The 24002-nt window shown below is 38.5% G+C and overlaps 2 protein-coding genes and 1 non-coding gene across 3 annotated transcripts; 2 read left to right on the top strand and 1 right to left on the bottom strand.

Annotated features, from left to right (window-relative positions):
• Window positions 1–4400: 4400 nt before the first annotated feature.
• Window positions 4401–5108, bottom strand: LOC107803609 (uncharacterized). The gene has a single exon (XM_016627359.1). The coding sequence runs from the start codon at window positions 5106–5108 to the stop codon at window positions 4401–4403; it is 708 nt and encodes a 235-aa protein (XP_016482845.1).
• Window positions 5109–5754: 646 nt separating this feature from the next.
• On the top strand, window positions 5755–5861 carry LOC142180557 (small nucleolar RNA R71). Its single transcript, XR_012709174.1, has one exon. It is a non-coding gene; the product is annotated as a small nucleolar RNA R71 (small nucleolar RNA).
• A 6697-nt stretch (window positions 5862–12558) lies between these two features.
• Window positions 12559–13326, top strand: LOC107803608 (NAC domain-containing protein 90-like). The gene has a single exon (XM_016627358.2). It carries the CDS (start codon window positions 12559–12561, stop codon window positions 13324–13326), a length of 768 nt encoding a protein of 255 aa, XP_016482844.2.
• Window positions 13327–24002: the final 10676 nt, after the last annotated feature.

Raw genomic sequence — 24002 nt, 5'->3', positions numbered from 1 at the left:
TTTTCCATATCCCATATACATAAATTATACGTGTATATAACGCCATCTGGTCATGGGTCAATGTACATGTATAAATGAATGAAATGCATAAGAAATATGTTAATAAGATCAATATACCTTTCGGATAAACTTTATCAACTACGTATTTTTCTGAGACCCATGAACAGAAGATATAATAATAATTCACATAGGGAATCAAGAACGTAGGCATCTCTAATACTTCTATGAATAGAGTCATTTATGAAAGTTGTGCATTTGTGCGTTTCGTTTGTATCATACGGATCATGCCAAAAAGAAAGAAGGGATAGCCTTAACATACCTAATTGCTCATACGAGCTCGTAGAAGGCCGTAGATGAAGAATCAAACTTGGATAAAGAATTATCCTCAAAGTGAGAAGGTTGTTGCCAACTCTTCCTTATACCAAAGTAATTTATTCTCAAGATCAAACTATGAATATTCCCAGATAAAAGAATGAACTCCTAGCTAAAAGTGTTGCTTTCTTCCATTGGTATAAAAGAAAAGATCGAGAAAGACATAAAGTTGCTTAGCATATATATATATATATATATATATATATATATATATATATATATATATATATATATATATATATATATACTAACATGAAGCTATCTTTATAACTTCATCCAAAAAGATATAACAAGTGTAAAAACTCTTCTGTGGCCACTCCCCCTTTAAGTATATACATATACAAAGATAGCACATTGAAATAGACTGATTAAATAAAGAAAGAAACTTAATCTTCTTATCTAATAATTTAATAATATACTATGACATATATATCTACTATGGGAGCAAGTTCACGTGAACCCACCTAGAACGGTTAAAGAAAATACTAATCATTTTGTCTTCATCCTAACATAGAACTTTGGAAATATTTAATTACTAATAAATCATGGCATTTTATGAAGTTCAAACATACACTAATATTTCATAGAGACGTGAAGATTATGACATTGGTAAAAAAAAAATTTATATCCAATTCTAATATTTCCCATATAACCTCAAAAGTCCAGATTTTTATACTATAAATTCTCAAAATGGGTCAAGATAATTATTATTATGAGAAAATAATTTCTATCTTTATAACAAAGAAAATCTCATTTATAAACTTTCTCGTATCAAGTGTATAATTTAAAGCATATCCGAAAATAGTAATAATAGTAACTATCCAAGATTATATATATATGTATATATATATATATATATATATATATATATATATATATATATATATATATATATATATATATATATATATATATCCCGCCTTGTCACGGTAATAGTTGTAGTTAGTGGACAATTGGGTCCATCCCCATTTGCTACCACTTTGAAAATCATGACTTATCCGATAAATTACACCCTTTAATACCTATTCATCACATCTTTCTTTAGTTGCCATGGTCCCACATGAATAACACAATTGTTTTACACTTATCCACTTATACTAATTTCATATTCTCAAACTTTATACCAATATTTAACCAGTTAGTCACACAATAATTTCTACGTCTTCTTTCACTTAAATACTTGTCACGCCCCGACCTGGAAGCGAGATTGGCACCCGGTGCCTCAACTAACCTAGTGTACCAAATTGAGACTAAGGGACTCTGAACACATAATGTCATACTTTGGCCCTGGGGCCACCTTGCAAGATAATTTGCGAAGCAAAATATAAAATTGAATGGAAACTAGCGCTAACTAAACATCAATATAAAGCTAGGCTAAAAAGGCCGTCATAGCTACTACAGCTGACAAACCACCAAATTATACATACCAGGCCTACAAACCCAACATACTGCAGCAACCAACAGGATATGTCTACAAGCCTCTACTGATAGATGTACTATGATCGGAACAGGGCCCCGACCTACCCATAACATATATACAGATATACATAAGATGTACACAAAAACTCTAGACCTGGCAACTCCGAAAGACGTGGAGCTTACCGATCAGGCTGAACTCTGGAAACACCTACTGAGGAGGTATACCCGTCTGTCTATCTGAACCTGCATGCATGAAATGCAGCGTCCCCAGAAAAGGGACGTCAGTACAAAATAATGTACCGAGTATATAAGGCGATAACATAACTGAAAGTTGGAACTGAACTGATAATATAATAACTGAAAGTAATTGGGAGTCAAAGATGATCTGGAGATATACTTACCTGTTGATACTGACTCAACTCCTTCAATATAGTAAGTAAAATAATTATCCGGCCTTATAAGGCTCAGTATATATAACTGCTCTGCCGTAGTAGGCTCGCTCATAGGCGCTCGGCCATACTAGGCTATGTATCTCGACCATGCTGGGCTCGCTCATAGGCGCTCGGCCACAGTAGGCTCGGTATATAACTTTCCATCTGATCAGAGGTTGCCCAATAGGGGCCTGCCCATCGATTATAGCTCGATGGTAATGAAAATACTGTAATACTGTATATATAGCCTTGCTGCTCTCTTGACTGGAAGAAGACAATACTATATTGAATATAGAATCTCGATAAGGAATAATATTGTAACTTATGAGACTAGAATAGTGTGAATAAATTCATGAATATGAACTTCTCTTTTGTCTCATTACTAACACATGTAGCTACGAGATCATGCCAAAATGAAGGAAGGCTTAGCCTTAACATACCTTATCACAATCTTTGTAATAACCAAGTTGAACTCACCTCTTCGCACCTTAATCTACAAGAATGATAATAATACTATCGTTAAGTTACGAAAGGTACAACTATCACACAACGAACGACAAACTTATTTTGTATTAAAACGGGCAGCATCTCCCCTATAATCCGTACTTCCTCCAAATTCAAGATAACACCAACAATACAATAACAGAACAATAACAACATATATACATCATTTTTCAGCCCTATATACACCATCAAATACTACAAAATAGCCCAACACACCCCAATCTCTTCATATACAAAATGACCACCGTAGTAGTGTCAAACGACCCGGAAATGTTATGACAAATGACCAGCCAATCACCCTACATTTATATGGTGTTTATAAACCCCCTTCCTCCTCCAAAACTCCACAAAACAGTAGTAAAATACGCAGCCCAACAGCAACACAAAACAGTGCACAAAACAGTCCGCTACAAGTGAATAACTCGAACTCACGGCTTTCGATCACCGTCCCGTGAGTTCTTACAAGTATAAAACGACTTACCATGAATTTTCAGAAGAAAAACTGGATGAAAGAGAGAAGTAAACTCACCTTATTTGTTGGATAACTCAGCTCCTATCTTGGTTCTTCAAACTCTAGGTTTTACCTCCAATTAGTACTTGAAAGGGAGAGAAAATCAATTAGGGTTTGTGGGAAATTTTTGGGAGGATTCTTTGCAGAGCTTATGTCTGGTTATTATGCTCTATTTTAAGTCTAATATATGAAGAAAATAGGCCCTTAAAAGGCCTCTTTGGACGACCCGAAATGGCCCATTTTTTTGGGCTCTCATTTAAGCAAGTAGGTGACACACCTACTTGTCACCTAGCAGCTTGCGCAGTATCGCGCAAATGCCCATATCTTTCTACTCCAATATCGTATTGACAAACGGTTTAATGAGTTAGAAAATAGACTCATAGATCTTTAATTTGATGGGTGGAACACCCTATAACTTTAAGTATATTGGGAGAAAATCGCAGTTACATTTGACCCAAAGTTTCAGTAAAACTTATGAATGTAACTTGTGATGACTTTCATCGACTTTTGTTCCACAACTCTCTTGACTTCAAAACATAACACACGGATGTCATACGACTAATATAAATCATAACATAATCTCCTTATCATGTTAAGCACCCTAGTCTCACCCCAAAGGTATATGTTATAACATTCCCAACTTGTCGACTTTCGACGAAACATTATTTTCTTCAATAGCTTTATCTTCTGAACCGTCCAACCCTCTTTGTACTTGTTGTTCATGATCTTCAATATTTGTAACCTCAGAGGTAACATGATTAAATTAATTTTTATACTTTTAAGTATTATCTCATTTTTGGTCCTATATTAGTTTGCTTACGATGCATTTTTATGTACGAAAATATAGGGTGTAACAATACTAATAGACTTCGTATACCTTACTATTATGGTCATGTGGTATAGTACCAGTCCATAAATACATAGTATTATAGCTTGTGTTGTTTTTGTTTTTCATCCCAAAATGTCAAACTTCGACGAAACTCATTTTCTTCGATTCGTTTACCCTCTAACCTTCACGACTTTACTAATTACTTATTATAAATAGCATAATGCTCATAATCTCAAAATAATCTCATTCCCGAACTTACATCGATTAACTTACGACGAAACTTTAACATACGAAAATAATGGATGTAACAGAACCCACTCGAACTAACACATTTTCAATAGAGTACTCCTTCGGGGTGAGCAAGGGAGCGATCCGCTAACTGTAAAATCACTGTGGTTGGGCGCGGCTCACCAAACCCCAATTGTCTGAACACAGATAGCGACATCAAATTGATGCTCACCCCAAGATCACACAAAGCTCGCTCGACTGCGTGCTTACCAATCGAGATTTGGATAGTGAAACTACTTGGATCCTTCAATTTCTGAGGTAGCTTGCTTTGAATTCTTGAGGTACATTCTTCAGTATGTGCCACAGACTCAAACTCTACCAACCTCCTCTTATTTGCCACTTTTTCCTTGATGTATTTGGCATATTTGGGCACTTCTTCCAAGATGTCTATCAACGGAATATTGTTTTGCACCTGCTTCAAAATATCAAGAAATATTTTATAAGCAGCATTATCCTTCACTTTCTGCAATCTTTGAGGGAATGGGGGTGGTGGCCTCGCAACTAATGGTAGGTGTTGCTTTACCACCGCCTCTTCAGCTGGCTTCTCTGACTCTTTTTCCTTTTCTGATTCTGCTTCTATGGTGGCTGATTTCTCGTTAAAGGTCTCTTGTTTTCTCTTTTTCGATGGGACTTCTTCTAACTGTCTCATATTCCTCATTGACACATCATTGATAGATGCCTTAGGATTAGCCTCAGTGTCTCTTGGAAGAGCTCCAACTGGTCGAGTATTTTGGGCACTAGCAAGTTGTCCCATTTGTCACTCCGAATTTCTCATCGCTAATGCTTGGGCCTGCTGGTCAGCCATCAATTTCTTTAGCATCTCCTTAATGTGACTCGTTGGGTTTGTAGGTTGTTCAGCCTATGGTGGTCTATATTGTTGTTGAGGAGCTTGTGGCCTGTACTGATTCCGAGCATCTTAGTGTCCACCCCAAGAGAATTTTGGGTAGTTCCTCCAGGTAGGATTGTAAGTGTTCCTATACTGGTTTGTCTGGCCCCTATTTGCATTACCCACGAAATAAACAGACTCTAGATTAGTTGGGCATAAGTCGCTCGTGTGACCCTCTTCACATACTTCACAAAATATCTACACTTGTTGCACTGGCTGAGCTTGTTACTTATTAATAACCATGGTCATCTTATTGTCTTAATTGGCCAATATGGCAACCTGCGCTGATAATACAAAAACAACGTCTAACTCGAGGACCCCTGCATATTTTTGAACTGTTTTTCTACCTATCTCTCCATGCAAATCAGAATTGCTTTTGGAGATTTTGTTCAATAATGCATATATCTCATCGAAGTTTTTTTCCAACACTTGACCTCCCGTTGCAATGTCCACCACAATTTTTATCTCGTGATGGAGCCCTTCTATGAAGGTATGAGCTAACACTTCATTTGTCTGGTTGTGATGAGGACAGTCTTTGAGAAGCCCCTTAAACCTTTCCCAAGATGAATATAAAGACTCCCCCGTTTTCTGTTTAAAGGCGACTATCTCACTTCTGATCTTTGCAGTTTTGCGTGAAGGAAAGAACCATGTCAAAAATTTCCTCGACAGATCATTCTATGATATAATAGAATTAGTTGGTTCCGCCTTTAACAACTACTTTGCTTCGCCCAACAGAGAAAACAGGAACAATGTGAGGCTCACATAGTCTGGAGTAACTCCGTTAGTGATATAAGTATCACTAATAGTCTGGAGTGACTCCGTTGTGGATCCTCGTGTGGAAGACCCATAAACTGCCCATTCGTATATAGTAGTTGGATCATGCTCTATTTTAGCTCAAAGTGACCAGTGATTCTTTCACGACCCAATTTTCCCTCCGTTGGTTATGGTGATGGTACCTAGTATTAGGGACTAGGTAAGCCTAACATTTACTGAATAACAACAATAATTAAATAACATCTAACAATTTTTGAAATAGAAATCTCAATAAAATTTACAATTCCCAAAACCGGAAGTGCAAGTCATAAGCTCTACAGAGTTCTTCTATATTTTTTCTAAATACAACTGTTTGAAACAATGTGAATACAGATCAGAAGGTGACTCTGAAGCCTGCGAACGCAGCGATAGGTTTACCTTGAGTCTCCACAGTAGCAATCCACACTGCTAGCTAATGCTAAACGGACTTCTAAATACCTGGATCTGCACAAAAATGTGCAGAAGTGTAGTATGAGTACACCACGACGGTACCCAACAAGTATCAAGACTAACCTCAATGGAGTAGTCACGAGGTACAGTCAAGACACCTACTAGACTAAATAACCCGAACAAGTATAAGTATAGGAACAATAGAGTATGATATCTACATAAGGACTACGCGAAATGGAAAATAATACGGTAATAGTAAGAAAGGAAAACAACAACTATCAGCGGAATACCATAATAATGACACAATAGATGTACGGAAACACGGTCTAAATCCGGTGATCACAAATAAATGAAAGGCAAATAACAACTCAACAAACGACCACTTTCACGCCGGGTTTTAGCCAATAACCTCCACTAGGTACCGAACCTCATACTATTCACAACTCACGGGTCCCAATACCTGAACCCTAACACTTGGCATCATGTGCCCTCATTACACTTCATAACCGCATGGACGACTCACGTGCCAAATAGGGCCATTTTCACATAGAAGGCAAGTAAACAAGGATTTTCATCTATACTCAGCAATATTAAGAAAACCTCTTAACCGATAAGAGTGCTTAACTACGTGTATACTTGTGCAAGTGTCCTAACATAATTCATGCCAGCTAGTAAGTATAGGAAAAGAAATGGATAGCACATAGAATGTTTGCTCACAACTTTCCACAAGATAAAGCTCACATAGGTAAGTGTACCACTACACAAACATCAACAACAAGAATTCCCCCAGGCCATCACAAGTCATCACAAATCAATCCCTGACATAGCCCACCTTGTCTCGCCACATGTGCAATAATATAGTAAGTACCCGCCTTGTCTCGCCATACGTGCATAACAATGTTCCGACCTTATCTCGCCACATGAACAACCTACATATATATATCCCGCATTGTCATACCGCATGTGCAAATATCAATAGTAAAAATAGCATGACAGAAACCTCGTGCAACCCCATAACAACAATCGCACGGTAGAAACCTCGTGCATCACAATAACAACAATCGCATGGCAATAGAAAGATTATCATAGCCTCAATTAAGGGTGAACAATTGCAGAAGAGATAATTATAACTTCAAACAAAGATAAGTAGTTAGGAAAGAATAATATGTTAATAGAAGAGATAACAATTTCAGTTAAGGCACGGATGAATCAAATAAGCAACAAGAGTGGATCATGAAGCAATTAATTATAACTAAAGCAGGTAGAGGTGAAACTAGTAATTAATAGATGTATTCATAATATAACAATTGCATAATCAGTGAATACAAGGACCTAAGAAACCTAAAAGGCCAATTTTCCAAAAATAAGTCCGAGCACGTGCTCGTCACCTCACGTACACGGACTATAATTAGCATATAAGACCCAAATCCTAAGCGATAGTTCCCCCACACAAGGTTAGACAAGATACTTACCTCAAAGAAGACAAACCGATACTCAAAAATGAACTTCTCGGGTGAAATAACCTCCGGACGGCTCAAATCTAGACAAAATAACCTCAAAGCATAAATAAAACTCATAAGAAACTATTCCGGATCATAAAGCCTCAATCTTTATCAAAAACTAAAAATCAACCCAAAAGTCGATCCCCGAGCCCGCACCTCGGAACCCGACAAATCTCACAAAACCCGAACACCCATACCGATACGAGTTCAACCATACTAAAATTATCAAATTCCGATACCAATTCGTCCCTCAAATCATGAATTTTCATTTTGAAAAGTTTCTTCAAAAACCTTCTCAACTCAAAACACAAATTAAATGATTAAAATAAAGATAAAATTATGGAATATAATAAATTCTAGGTGAAGAACACTTACCCAATCGATTTTCTTGAAAAACCTGCAAAGAATCGCTCAAAATCGAGCTGTAAAAGTCAAGATATGATAAAAATGGCCTAACCCTCGATTTGGAAGATATATTCTGCTGCCCAGGTGTTAAAGCATAGCGAACGCAGAAGACTACTCGCGTTCGCGAAGAAGGAAAAATGAAGGCTGCCCAGATATGCTTCGCGAATGTGAAAGATGGCTCACGAACGCGCAGAGGAAAATTTGATGGTCTAATGACTGGGCTACGCGAACGCGTGAAGGGGTGCGCGAACGCGAAGGATGGGGTGGCATACCTTCACGAACACGGGAAGAGAGACGCGAATGCGAAGAGGAAAAAGGCAGACCTTCGCGAATGCGAGAGCATGAATGCGAACGCGAAGATGAAATATGAGGCGGGTCAGCAGAACACTACGCGAACGCGAACACTACGCGAACGCGAAGAAGAACATCATATGACAGAAAATAACAGTCCAAATTAGGAGGAAATGACCCGTGGCCCATCCGAAATACATCTGAGGCCCCCTGGACCCTGTCTAAACACATAAACAAGTTCTATAACCTAACACAAACTTGCTCGGGTCTCAGATCATATCAAACAATGCCGAAACTATGAATCGCGCCATGAATCGAACTTATGAATATTCCAAATCTTTCAACTTCAAAAATGCATGCCGAAACCTATCAAACCAACCCAGAATGATGTCAAATTTTTGCAGGCAAGTCCCAAATGATATAACGGAGTTGTTCCTACTCTTGTAATCGCATTCTGACCCCGATATCACCAAAGTCAACTATTGGTCAAACCTCTCCACTTTCCAAACTTCAACTTTTCCAACTTTCGCCGAAATGCTTCAAATCACCCTACGGACCTTCAAATCAAAATACGGATGCACGCCTGAGTCCAAAATCACCTTACGAAGTTGTTGAAATCATCCAAAATCCATTCCGGAGCCATTTACACAAAAGTCAAATTCCGGTCAACTTTTACCGCTTAAGCTTCCAAAACATGCATCCTTCTTCCGATTTGACTCTGAATCGTGCGGTAACTGAATTCAACCACCACGCAAGTCAATACACATAATATGAAGCTTCTCAGGACCTTATGCCGCCGAACGGGACTTAAATTCTCAAAATGAGCAGCCGGGTCGTTACAGATTCTAGGCTTCACAATGCTGGAGGTGACATTAGCAATGCTGGGTATCGCCACCTCTTGAACAACCATATGTTGCTCCTCTTCCATGTTCACAGGCAGTTGAACAAGTGCCTGAATATTTGCTGCGTCTCTTGCTTCCCTCAACCTCCTCTGAAATATTCACTCAGGTTCGGGGTCAAAGCCTTGAAGTCTATCATGGCTTTTGACCCTTCGCATTCAATCCAAGTTCTTGATACGAGAGTAACCATTAAGAAATGTTAGAATTGACGAAATAAACAACTACAGTAAAAACTAGAAACTAGTCAATATTCATGTCTCTGGCAACGGTGCCAATAACTTGTTGCTCCCAGACACACACGCAAGTATACGTGGTCGTACAAGTAATAAAGTGATAAATCGAGTATCAAACCCACAGAGACTTATGTTAATTGCCCACTAGTTTCATCAAGATTATTATTCAGTTGAGTCAATCAGAGTTCAAAAGTATAATTATACTAAGCAATAATTCTAACAAGTAACTAATTAATCAAGCAGCAAAATAGTTGTTGTGTATTCAGTAGAGACGAATATTCCAGGGTTGTGATCGATTCACCAATCCTATTGTCTTTTAATTAACTCCCCCTTTCATACAATTCATTCATGGTTGCTAATTAATTGAATAATTGCTCTCGTAGTATTCTCCTGAATTACCACTCTCATATTCAAAATAGATTAATGCATATATTCCTATGGAATAAATCTATTAAGAACGCATTAAAATTACGATATTTAATTAAGCATGGTGACTAGGTATATTCCTATCCTAACCATTAAGCTTAGTCTTGCATTTATACGCGTTTGGGGGGGGGGGTCTTGTGCCGAAATAACCTTGTCCCGGGCGAACTAGGAAAATTTTTCCGTCAAGTACGCCCAGGGCAGCGTGGGGCACTGGACTTTTTAACATTCTTACTTCAGCAACACAATAGCGCCCCATGCTGCCTGTGGCGCTGCTTTGTGATTTTTTGTGATTTTTTCCCTTTTCGCTTCAATTCGCGCACATTCGTCCCAAATTGCCTCCGAATGATTCATACACATAAAAATACCATAAATTAGCACAAATTATTAAATTACACCTTCGAAATCTATGAGGCATGAGTAAAATGTGAAATAATATGCATATAAATATACATACTTTAAGCCGAATATATATATATATATATATATATATATATATATATATATATATATATATATATATATATATATATAGAGAGAGAGAGAGAGAGAGAGAGAGAGACGAACCACAGTATCTACGAAGGCAACGCCGGCGGATGTTCAAGCATTAAACCACCAGCAACTTTAAGTATTATTCCCTCATCAAAGTATTTTCAGTTTCTATATATATATATGTAAAGTATATAATATATATTCTCATAATCGTTTTACTTGATATAAATAAGAAACAATATACATGTGCTTAGGGGCATAAATTTTATGAAAAAAACATTTCATAAAAAGAACCGAAAAATGTTTGATTGATTTTTATATAGAGCCTTCTCAGTGCCCGGAGAGGTTTAAAATTAGTTCTAGTAATAAATTCAGCCCATAAAATGAAAGGGCAAAAAAAATTAGAAATCCAAGCAACTAATTTAGGATTTATATCAAACATTAAGGAGGAAAGTCATGAGCACTTGCTAAGAAAAGTGGCTAGCAGAATAAATATCATCTCAACAAACATACCTCAACTTGGATTTTGTTTGGAGATGGTAAAATGTAATAGTTGCTCGGAAATTTTGAATCTTTTCTAAGTAGAAATCCCTTCATTTTCGATATTAACCATTCCGATCCGAGGAGTGTTTAGCCCGTTTCTGATTTGGTATACATACACCATTTCTTGTTGCGAGTTGCTTCTGATCTTCCATGATCAAGTGCTCTTGACAATTGAGTTAACATGAGAATTAGGAACGTTTTTAGGAAGAGATAGATATAAGAAGGTATAGCAAATATATGTACGGTTCTTTTGTTTAAGTTTTGGTGTATCTGTAATTTTCAATAATTATTAATTTATTTAGATGAAAAAATATAAAATTAACTTTATGTAAAGGAGATTTTCTAGAAAAGAGCCGATAAAAAGGGATGATTGAATGTTTCTTTTCCGAAAAATCTGTGTATTATAACATCTATTTTTATTTTAATAAGGTTTTCAAGTGGCTTGTTAATAGATTGCCACTTGACTTGTTAATAACTTGTCACTTGACTAAATGACAAGACAAACTTTATTCCTTTAATATATATATATATATAGATTGTTAACTAGAAATTTTTTATCGGATGAATGGAGTTAGAAAAAATAAATAAGATGTAAATAAATAAAAGAAAGTAAAAGGAAACTAGTATCCAACCGAAAAAAGAGAGAAGGTAACTAGTAGCTTAGGAAATAGGAATGGCAATATAAGGAAAGAAAGTAACTTGAGTCCCAAGCGCAACCCTCCCAAGAATTGTAAATTAGAAATTTTCTATTAGACCAAATTGCAGTTAATTACCTAAAGTAAAAAATTAAAAAACCTTGAAAACGGAAAAGAGGAAAGTAAGTACATTATTCTTTAATTTCTTAATCTTTCTTTATTTTTTTAAGAAAACTATTTACTAGAAATTTTCTATATACTGGATAATGAAAGTATGTTAAAATAAATAAAATGAAATCGAGAAAAAGGTAAGCAAATTATATTTTCAGATTCTTCTATTAAATTGCGGAGTATTAAGTTAGTTAAAAAAACTTACGTATTGTGAAAATCAATAAAGAAAGTAACTTAAGTCCCGAGCGTTAACCTTCCGCAGAAATCAACACCTTTTCCTCTCCTAAAAATTTATTTCTTAAATTTTCTCTGTTGGAATTAACCTGATCAAATATCTATAAATAGTCAATTACAGCATTCACGTCAATAAACTTCCTCCATTCGTTTAGGGTTTCGTTTCATAGTTCGTCTTCTAACTTGAGAGAACAGTAGTGGTTCTTGTCTTTGCATATTGCGGCAATTGCTATTGTCTCATTCTTGTGTTTCTCTATAAGCAAGAAAAAGAGACGACCATATATACCATGTCGACGGTACCAGTTGCACGCCGTCATACCATCGGTGTTCGGTTTCACCCAACTGAAGCAGAGTTGATAAACTTTCTGAAAAGGTTCCTAAAGGGCGAGCCTTTGCCAAGTGAATGCCCTAATTTCCAACTTGCCGATATCTATGGAGACCAACCACCATGGGAGATATTTGGAGCTTCTGATCATCCCGAAAAGAAGGTTCGCTATTTTTTTACTCGGTTGAAGAAGCACAAGAGCGAACATACAAGGGTACGTCGAACTTGCGCCAACGGGACATGGAAAGGCCAAATAGGTATTGATCCTATCAAGAATGGTAAGGGAACTGTGGTTGGGTTTAGAAGATGTTTCAAGTTTCAAACTAGTCGTAGAAAAGAAGGAGAGCACAATAAAATTTGGCTGATGAAAGAATATTCCGTCGGGGATGATTTCTTTAGAGAAAATAGTATTCCTAAGGAGGATATTATTGTGTGCCGAATCAAGAAGAATATAAGAGCTGATAAAAATCATGGGGTAACTATGGAGGAACAAGATGTTGCCAAAATAATCGAAGCTATGTTGCATGAACCTGATGAAGATTACTGCACAACAGTACAACCAGCACCAATTTCTCTAGCCGAACATCAAGTCATGGACGAGACTCAGAAGATGAACGAACATAATAATAGCAGCTATATTAATGACTGCTCCAACTACCAAGAACAGATCTATTGGGCTGATGATGTGCTCCTAGATATTGACGATTTTGGTGATATAATTTGCTGTTAATCTTCACAATCTTGAATAATGAATGATGGAACCAGAACGCAGGGAAGGAGAGAGCAGCAATCAGTTTACAACTTTATTGAATGAAGTTTACTCAATGAAACTTATAGAAAAGTAGAGCTTCTAGCTAAGTAATAGTGTCTCATCCGAACAAACTTCTTAAGAGAAGCTTGCCAGAAGATTTTACTTGTATTCGTGTATATGGAGTATCACTTAATAATTTTGCCATGATTTTACCTATATTATTCCTCTAGTATATCTTGTTCGTTTCGCTGAAAACAATTATCTTTTGTTGTTTCGATTGCGAGACCCATTAGGAAAGATAGGAAATGTATCTGCGCTTTGAGTGAGAAAAAATATATCTTACTTTCACACATACACACAACACCATCTTACTACAATTTTCTTATATTTTTTTTGAACACTTAACAATTTGAACCCTTATAAGTACTATACACATCGTTGTTCGTGATATCGCAATGAATCTCTCTTAATTAACTTACATGTTGTAAAGGATTTCATCCATCAAGTTATGCCCTCTGATTTAGTTTACATGTACAATCTAGTATCCCATATATTTTGGATTTCTTGTCACATTCTTACTGGTTTCTCTAATTCCATATACATTAATACATATATATATATATACGCGTAATCAATGTTGGTGCAGCCTTTAATTTTGTAAATCCCTAAAAGTTTTTATTCTCTTCCGCATATTCAGAGGGGCGGCAGAACTGGTCCATATTAGGGATTGTTGACATTTCATATCTGACGTCGTCTTCAAAGATAGGTCTAGTGAGTAGAAGAAGTGCAGAAGCGTCCATGACTGTTCAATCTATTCTATATCAATCTATTAGGAACAAATGCTTCTCTTATTAAGTATATGCTTCATGTCGTTGCCAAATATCTGACCATAAATAATTATTTTGAGGCACACCAATTTTGAGTTCAACTTTGGTCACTTACCCTAAATTATAAGTCGATGTCAATCTTGTTGTTATCTTGAAAAATATAGGTCTGACGATATTAACACTACTTGATTTCCTTGGTTTGAATTTGATAAATTTTCTCTGATGTCAAGATTTTTGGGATTAAACTAATTTTGGGCGATAAAAAATAATTATTTTGAGGCACACCAACTTTGAGTTCAACTTTGGTCACTTACCCTAGATTATAAGTCAGTGTCAATCTTGTTGTTATCTTAAAAAATATAGGTCTGACGATATTAACTGTACTTGATTTCCTTGGTTTGAATTTGATAAATTTTCTCGGCTGCCAAGATTGTTGGGATTAAACAAATTTTGGGCGATAAAAAATAATTTTAGGTGCATAGATGGAAAAAGTAGAGGAAATATCAGCAATTAATGGGAAATATTCAGTATTAACTAAGTTCTAACCATGGTTAAGATTTGGTTTTAGTTAATATAATATATATTAAAATGTGACATGTGTCACTCAACCGAGTAAGAACTTGAGGAAATGGAGAGGAGCCAAATACTAATGAATGGAGCATTTATTTTTGGAAGTAAAGAGAAAACAAAACTAAAAGCCAATAATATGTGAATAGCAAATTGTGAATGTGTTTATTTTGTGATTATGTGTGTCATTCAGGAATAATGCCATTATTGAAAACACAAATTTTCAAACTTCCAATCAAAATTTTCGAAGAGCTGTATTTAGTAAAGTTGTTTATAATAAATTAGTTTTGACCAGTGTTTTAAAAAGCATGGGCGTAAGGCGAGTCGTTTTACATATAGCTGAGCGAGGTGTAAGCCCCATAAGTATTTAATTTTTTAATATTTCATAAAATAATATAATTACAATAAATATTTATAAATAGGTAAAATTACATAAAAATTAAAGAAAACTATAAATATGTGAAAAATATATATAGATATGCTCCATCCTCAAAAAAACTAGTCAAAATAATCCATTATACATTACTTACAAGCAAAATTAACCTGAGTTGAAAAAAATAAAAAAATTTACATGGAGGAACAAAAATGATGACTAACCTGCAATATGAACTTTGAACTTGCTGATATAATGAAAAATGAAGTTTTCTTTGTATTTGCAAAAAATAAAAAAATTGACTATTCGTTGCTTTTGGGAGATAGTAGCAGACTAGCGGACAAGATAAAGAATTAGAAAAGGCCATAAATGTCATGACCCAAAATCCTAACATGTCATGATGGCGCCTATCTCAATACTAGGCAAGCCGACAATATCAATAACCCACACTTTCTTTTAAATACGGAAAACATAATAATTAAGTTTAAGAGTAAATCCCACAACTACTGGATATAAATACACTCCCAAAAACCCGGTGTCACTGAGTACATGAGTATCTATACATTACAAATCTGGACAACACGGTCTATAATAGTCTGAGACCAAATACAGTAAACAAGGAGATGGGGAAGGAGAGACAAGGTCTGCGAAATACGGCAGCTACCTCTAAATCTCCGAAAAATCAACTATGCAAAAGAATCCACACCCACTGTGTCCGGGATCACCTGGATCTGCACACGAAATGCAGGGTGTAGTATGAGTACAACCAACTCAGTAAATAACAATAATAAATAAGAACTGAGAGTAGTAACGAGCTTCACAGCTAAGTCCAAATACAGTAATTTTCAACATAAAAGGGTAGGCATGCGCTCTCATATTCAACATTTAAAATTCCACAGTAATTTCATATCAGCTTGGACTAAAACAGAAGATAATGTCTTTTAGAAATTTCCTAAATAGTGATATATGACAGCTGAAATGCAGCAATGATGAAATCAATGCACCCTCTAAGAGTAACAGTCACTCAGTCCTCCCATTCACTCCAACCTCACAGTCACTCTTTCCTCACAGTCACCCATTCCTCTCAATCACTCAGCACTCGGCACTCGGCACTCGCACTCGCACTCGTGCTCAGTAGGTACCTGCGCTCACTAGGGGTGTGTACAGACTCCAAAGAGGCTCCTTCAGCCCAAGCGCTATAACAAGCCAATCATGGCATAAATCAACAAAACATGTTGCGGTGTGCAGGCCAATCCCATAAATATCCTCACAATTAGGCCCTCGGCCTCACTCAGTCATCAACGTCTCCAGTCTCTCAGGCTCTTTTAAATCATGATAAGCAGCCCAATAACAATAGTATGATGCATCAATAATGAATAAGAGAGACTGAGATGTAATATGCAAGTAAAAATTACTACTGAGTATGAAACAACAATTTAGCAGATAATTAAACATGTACACTCCCTCTATGGATCCCAACAATGTCAACACAAAGTTTAAACATGATTTATAGATTAATTTATCTAAATACGTTAAAAATGTACGGATGTCAACAGATTATTCATCTACACAGTTCCATGGAATTGACCAAGTCACAATTCTTACGGTGTATGCCCACACGCCCGTCACCTAGCATGTGTGTCACCTCATAACCACTCAGTGAACACATAATCCGGGGTTTCATACCCTCATAACCAAATTTAGAACTGTTACTTACCTCAAACCGTATAATTTTTTATTCTGCAATGCCTTTGTCCAGCGAATAGGTCTCCAAACGCCTCGAATCTAGCCACAATTAATCCGATTCAGTCAATAAAAACTATAGAAATTAATTCCATATGAAAATACAAATTTTCCATTAAAAATCCGAAATTTCATCCAAATATCGCCCGTGGGTCCCACGTCTCGGAACCCGACAAAAGTTACAAAATCCGAAAGCCCATTCATCTACGAGTCTAACCATGCCAATTTTACCTAATTTCGACATCAACTCGACCCTCAAATCTTCACATTAAACCAAGAGGGCTTTCTAAACTTTCCAACTTAATTCACCCATTAAATGTTAAAAACAGCCATGGATTCGGGTAATTTGACCAATAATGAGTTTAGAATACTTATCCCGTTGTTTTCTTTGAAAATCTCCGAAAAATCGCCTATTCCCGAGCTGCAATCCGTTAAAAATGGAATATGGGATGGAGTCCCATTTTCAGAACTTAAATATTCTCTCCAGGCATTCCTTCTTCGCGAACGCGACAGGTCCCTCGCGTTCACGAAGCACAAAATTGTGTTGTCCATACATTGCCCTTCGTGAACGCGAGACACAGCTCGCGAACACGATGCTTTACCGGGCGAACCTTCGCGAACGCAAAGGCAAAAATCCACACCAGCTATTTTCTTTTCTCGAATGCAATACCCAATCGCGAACGTGATACCCAATCGCGAACGCAATTGACAACCTCGCCTGCCCCCAGCTTCTCTTCATGAATGCAACACCCCTCTCACGAACGCGAAGAGCAAAACTTGCCTGCCTCAAGTTCCCCTTCGTGAACGCGAGAGACCACTCGCGAACGCGAAGAAGGAAACCATACATAGGCATCAGAAAATTTCCAGCCAAGTTTCAAGTTCAAAATTCATTATGTTAACCATCCGAAACTCACCCGAGGCCCCCCGGGACCTCAACCAAACATACCATCAAGTCACAAAATATCATACGAACTTAGTAGAACCCTCAAATCACCTCAAACAATACTAAAACCACGAATCATACCCCAATTCAAGCTTAATGAAATTAAAAATTTCCAACTTCTACATTCAACACCGAAACCTATCAAATCAAGTCCGATTGACCTCAAATTTTGCACACAAGTCATAAATGACATAACTGAGGTATTCCAATTTTCAGAATTGGAATCCAGCCCGATATCGAAAAGTCAACCTCCCGGTCAAAATTCCCAAAACTGCAACTTTCGCCATTTCAAGCCTAATTCCACTACAGACCTCTAAATGACAATCCGGACACGCTCCTAAGTCCAAAATCACCCAACGGAGCTAACAGAATCATCAAAATTCAAATCCGGGGTCATTTACAAATAAGTCAACATCCGTTCAACCTTTACAACTTAAGTTTTCAATTATGAGACTAAGTGTCTCAATTCACTCCGAAATCATTTCGGACCCGAACCAATTAACTCGGTAAGTCATAAAACAACTATAAAGCATAAATTATGAGGAGTAATTGGGGGAATGGGGTTATAATACTCAAAACGATCGGTCGGGTCGTTACATTCTCCCCCTCTTAAACAAACGTTCGTCCTCGAACGGGTTTAGAATCATACTTGGAGTCTCAAATAGGTGTAGGTATTTGCTACGCATATCCCTCTCAATCTCCAAGTAGCCTCTCCAACTAGCTGGCCTCTCCACTGTACCTTAACTGACGCTATGTTCTTTGACCTCAGCTTTTGAACCTGCCGGACTAAAATGGCCACCGGCTCCACATCATAAGTCAATTTAGTGTCGAGTTGCACTGTACTGAAATTCAAAATATGAGATGGATCCCCGACATACTTCCGGAGCATAGATACATGGAACACTGGATACACACCTGATAGACTAGGTGGCAAAGCAAGTTCATAAGCCACCTCTCCAACCTTCTTGAGTATCTCAAAATGCCCCATATAGCGAGGGCTCAATTTTCCCTTCTTCCCGAACCTCAACACACCCTTCATGGGTGAAATTTTGAGTAGAACCTTCTCCCCAACCATGCAAACAACATCACGGACCTTTCTGTCGGCATAACTCTTCTGTCTAGACTGCGCCGTGCGAAGACCGTCTCCCATACAAAGCCTCATACGGAGCCATCTGAATGCTCGACTGGTAGCTGATATTGTAAGCAAATTCCGCGAGTGATAGAAATTGATCCCAAGAACCCCCAAAATCAATGACACAAGCGCATAGCATATCCTCCAATATCTGAATAGTATGCTCGGATTCTCCATCCGTCTGAGGGTGAAATGTTGTACTCAACTGAACCTGTGCGCCCAATTTTTGCTGCACTACTCTCCAAAACAGTGATGTAAACTGCGTGCCCCGATCTGAAATGGAGGACACCGGCACACCATGTAGGAGAACAATCTCGCGGATATAAATCTCAACCAACCACTCTGAAGGTCCGTGGGAGTAAAATACGCGGATTTTAGTACCCACTGGAATAAAATACGCGGATTTGGTCAACCAATCTACAATCACCCAAACAACATCAAACTTCCTCAAGGTCCATGGGAGCCCAACAACGAAATCCATAGTAATACGCTCCCATTTCCACTCCGGAATTTCAAGTCTGTGAAGCAATCCTCTCGGTCTCTGATGCTCGTACTTTACCTGTTGACAATTTAAACACCGAGCTACAAACCCAACTATATCTTTCTTCATTCGCCTCCACCAATAGTGTTGCCTCAAATCCTGATACATCTTCGCGGCACCTGAATGAATGGATTATCGTGAACTATGAGCTTCCTAGAGAATTAACTCATGCAAACCATCTACATTAGGCACACAGCCCTACATTCGTAATACACCGTCATCCCAATAATGACTTCCTTGGCATCACCGTGTTGAATCGTGTCCTTAAGGACAAGCAGATGGGGGTCATCATACTGACATTCTCTGATACGATCATAAAGAGAAGACTAAAAACCACGCAAGCCAAAACTCGACTCGGCTAGAAAATATCCAATCTAACAAACTAGTTGGCTAAGGCCTGAACATCCAAGGCTAAAGGCCTCTCTACTACCGGTAAGTATGCTAAGCTGTCCAAACTCTCCACCTTACGACTCAAGGCATCGGCCACCATATTGGCCTTTCGGGGATGATAGAGAATGGTGATGTCATAATCCTTAAGCAACTCCAACCACCTCCGCTGCCGCAAATTAAGATCCTTCTGTTTAAACAGATGCTATAGACTCCGGTGATCAGTATAAACCTCACAATAGACACCATACAAATAGTGCCACCAAATTTTCAAGGCATGAACAATGGCTGCTAAAACAATGTCGTGGACTGGATAATTCTTCTCATATACCTTTAACTATCTAGATGCATAGGCAATCACCCTATCGTCTTGCATCAGCACTGCTCTGAGACCGATACGCGATGCATCATCCGACCACCTGAACGTAGCACTTTTCTGGGTCAATTTAGTCAAAGGCAATGCAATAGACGAGAAATCCTCCACAAAGCGACGATAATAACCGGTCAAGCCGAGAAAACTCCGAATATTAGTAGCTGAAGATGGCCTGGGCCAACTCTGGACTGCCTCTATCTTATTCGGATCCACCTTAGTTCCTTCACTAGACACTATGTGTCCTAAGAATGCCACCGAACTAAGCAAGAATTCACACTTAGAGAATTTGGCATATAGTTTCTCCTCTCTTAGCCTCTGCAATACAATACCCAAGTGTTGCGCATGCTCCTCCGGGCTACGTGAGAACACCAAGATATCATCAATAAATACCACGATAAATGAATCAAGATATGACTGGAATACACTATTCATCAAGTGCATAAATGTTGCTGGGGCATCAACATCTCTCACAGAGGCCAAATATGACAAACACCCCTTCCCAACGATACGTTGGGCCTTCAAATAGGAAATTACTCTGCTTGGAACATAATCTAGTGAACCTCTCCATTCGACCTTCGGCAACCCTGGCATTGCTAATGTCACGTTTTTTGCGTGACAGTCCAGAATAGCATGACATGGAGACAACCAATGCATACCCAAGATTACATCAAAATCAACTATACTAAGCAATAAGAGATCAACTCTAGTCTCCAATTCCCCAATAGTTACCACACATGACCGATACACACATCCCATAACAATAGTATCGCCCACCGGCGTAGATACACGAACAGGAAAAACTAAGGACTCATGGGGCATATCCGGATAATGAGTAAAGTATGATGATGCATACGAATAAGTAGAACCAGGGTCAAATAGTATAGAAGCCTCCCTATGGCACACTAAAACAGTACCTGCGATCACTGCATCTGAAGTAATAACATCTGTTCCGACAGGAAAATCATAGAATCGGGCTTGACCGCCACCTGATCGGCCTCCCCCTCTTGGGCGACCCCTAGCTGACTGAGCCCCACCTTGAGATGGCTGGGCGGGTGGCAAAGTAACTTGTGTTGAAGTCATAGTCTGACTCCTCTGCTGCACTGGACCTCCAGGGCGATGAGGACACTGCCTCCACAAATTCCCAAACTCCCCGCACTCAAAGCAGATCCCCGGTATTGTTGGTGGTGCAGACTGAATCGGGCCCCAAGAACAAAAATAACTGCTAGAAGCACCTGGTGCAAATGAACCCTGAACTGAAAGGGCACGGGATAAACTTTGGGCTGGAGGGAAACCGAGAGATGGCTGACCCTGATGAGAATTATATAAACCATGGTCAAATGATGCACCACGGTGAACTGGACGACCCGTCTGAACGTGTCTGTAAGGAAGGCCCCTGCCGTGGTAAAACTGACCCCCTGAAGAACACCGTTAAAATGACCTAGTCCACGAGGCCTCTTGGCCTCCCTTTCTGAATGCTCCTGGCTACGGACCATCTCTATCTGCCGAGCAATGTCAACTACCTCATCAAAAGTAGCACCAGATACCCTCTCCTGAGTCATAAGTAACCGCAGCTGATATGTGAGGCCATCAATGAATTTCCTAATACTTTCCCAATCAGTGGGAACTAACCAAGCTGTGTGATGATCCAACACAGAAAACCTCATCTCGTACTGGGTCATAGACATGCCATCCTGCCGAAGCTGCTCAAACTATCTGCGCAGCTCCTCCCTACGAGGCTGCAGCACAAACTTCTCCAAAAAAAGAATAGAGAACTCCTGCCATGTAAGTGGTACTGCACCGACCGGCTTGTGCCTCTCATAAGCCTCCTACCATATGAAGGCAGCCCCAGAAAACTAAAAAGTAGTGAACGAGACCCCACTGGTCTCCAGAATAACCATTGTCCGTAGCATCCTCTGGCACTTATCCAGAAAACCCTGAGCATCCTATGACTCAGAACCGCTAAATGATGGAGGTCGAAGCCTCCCAAATCTCTCAAGTCTCCGCTGCTCATCGCCTACCATAAAATGGACTACCCAGCCTGAGTAGTTGCAGTCGGTTGGGCTGGTAATGCCCCCGGTATCTGAAGTCCCTGCACTACCTGATCTGGAGTACGGGCACCAGGGGTATGAGTACCTCCCCCGGCCTAAGAAGTGGCAGGTACGACCTGAGCTAAAACCACCTGAGCAAGGCCAGTGCAAACTGTCAATATCTGTGCTAGAGCCTCCTGAAGGCTTGGAATCACAATAGGTGCAACTGGTGCCTGAGCTGGTCCAAACGGCTCAACTATATCCGGGATATTCTCTAGAGCTGGAGAAACTGGTAGTGTTACAAGTGCTGCTCCAACTGCTGTATGAACTATACCTCGACCTCTACCTCATCTCTGGCCTCTACCACGGCCCCGGTGTAACACGCCAAAATATTTCGAAGTACTTAAGCGCTATTAAGAAAGGTGGTGTGCGCTAATTATATTATTTTATATGTAGACTAGGACTATTAATATGATGGATATCAATTGGATATGATAATAAGTGTATGAGGCATATTATAAGTGATGTGGGGTCTAAGGAGAGCCCTAAGTCTAAGTCAAGTTGGAAATTATATGATAGACTAAAGTTCCAAATGGGTACGCATAAGACCAAACTTTGGTCGAGCATATCTACATATTTATATATAAGGAGTTATGTGAGGATCTACCTATTGAATGAAAGATCTTAGAGTCTAGTTTCTAACGCTTCAAACCGCTCATCAATTGGACACTCCTACAAGAAGTTATTACCAAATTACCAAAGGTTGGAAGAATGTGATTCTGCGGTCAAATGTGCCACCGCAGAATCATTATGCGATTGCAATACTATTTATGCGACCGCAAAATGGTCGCAAACCTGGCCAGTGCAGCCCAGTTCTGGCACCAATTTTGTGGTCTATTTTGCGACCCGCATACCAATTGTGCGGTCCATTATGCGACCGCATAGCTGATTTCGGAGGGTTAATTTTCCTATTTTCATAACATGACCCCATTTTGATAAATATGCTTTGGGGCTCATTTTGAAGGCAAAAATCTGATATTTTTAGAGAGAAGTGAGAGTGTTCTAGAGAGAAGAAGAGATGAAGTGTGTTGTTCATCAATATCTTGTTCAAGCCTTGAAATCCAATAAGGAAATCTCACAAGATCTTCACTAAAGAGGTAAGATTCAAACCCCTAGTCTTCAATTTCGAGTTTGGGGTAAAAGATGGTTGATTAGGAGTATGATTCTTGGGTATGAGAGTATTATTTATACATACATGTACCAATAAGGTTTGAGGAAAGATTGTTGAGCTCAAATGGGTAAAGATTGGGTTGAGGAGTGAAGGAAATCTTGTATAAGAACCTTGTAGTTAAATTTGCACACCTAGTGTTTGATAAAATGCTCAAATGAGCTGAGACCAAGAATATCTTCCTAATTATGGTTCAATTTTGTTATGTCTCAATATAGATTGGGATTGCTAGAATTTCTAAAATATTGTAGTAGTTTAAAGAAAGCTCAAAGAGAGGTATGTTGGCTAAACTTCTCTCCTAGAATTGAATCCCATGATGTTCTTGTAAGTCCCGAGTTATCCATTATAAATTGACTATTCCGGATAAGGTTTGTGTTGAAAGGTATATGTTCAAAATATTTTCCGGATGCTCTTATCATATGGTGTTACCCTTCGGGAATGTGTTCAAAGCATGAGTTGGGTATAAAAATGTTATGACTCCAAGTAGTGTTTCAAGCGAAGGCTATTATTCCAA

Source organism: Nicotiana tabacum, chromosome 4, assembly GCF_000715075.1.
Source record: "Nicotiana tabacum cultivar K326 chromosome 4, ASM71507v2, whole genome shotgun sequence".
NCBI classification, from domain to species: Eukaryota; Viridiplantae; Streptophyta; class Magnoliopsida; order Solanales; family Solanaceae; genus Nicotiana; species Nicotiana tabacum.
The sequence above is the reverse complement of the archived record's forward strand: the minus strand, read 5'-3'. Positions and strand labels throughout refer to the sequence as shown.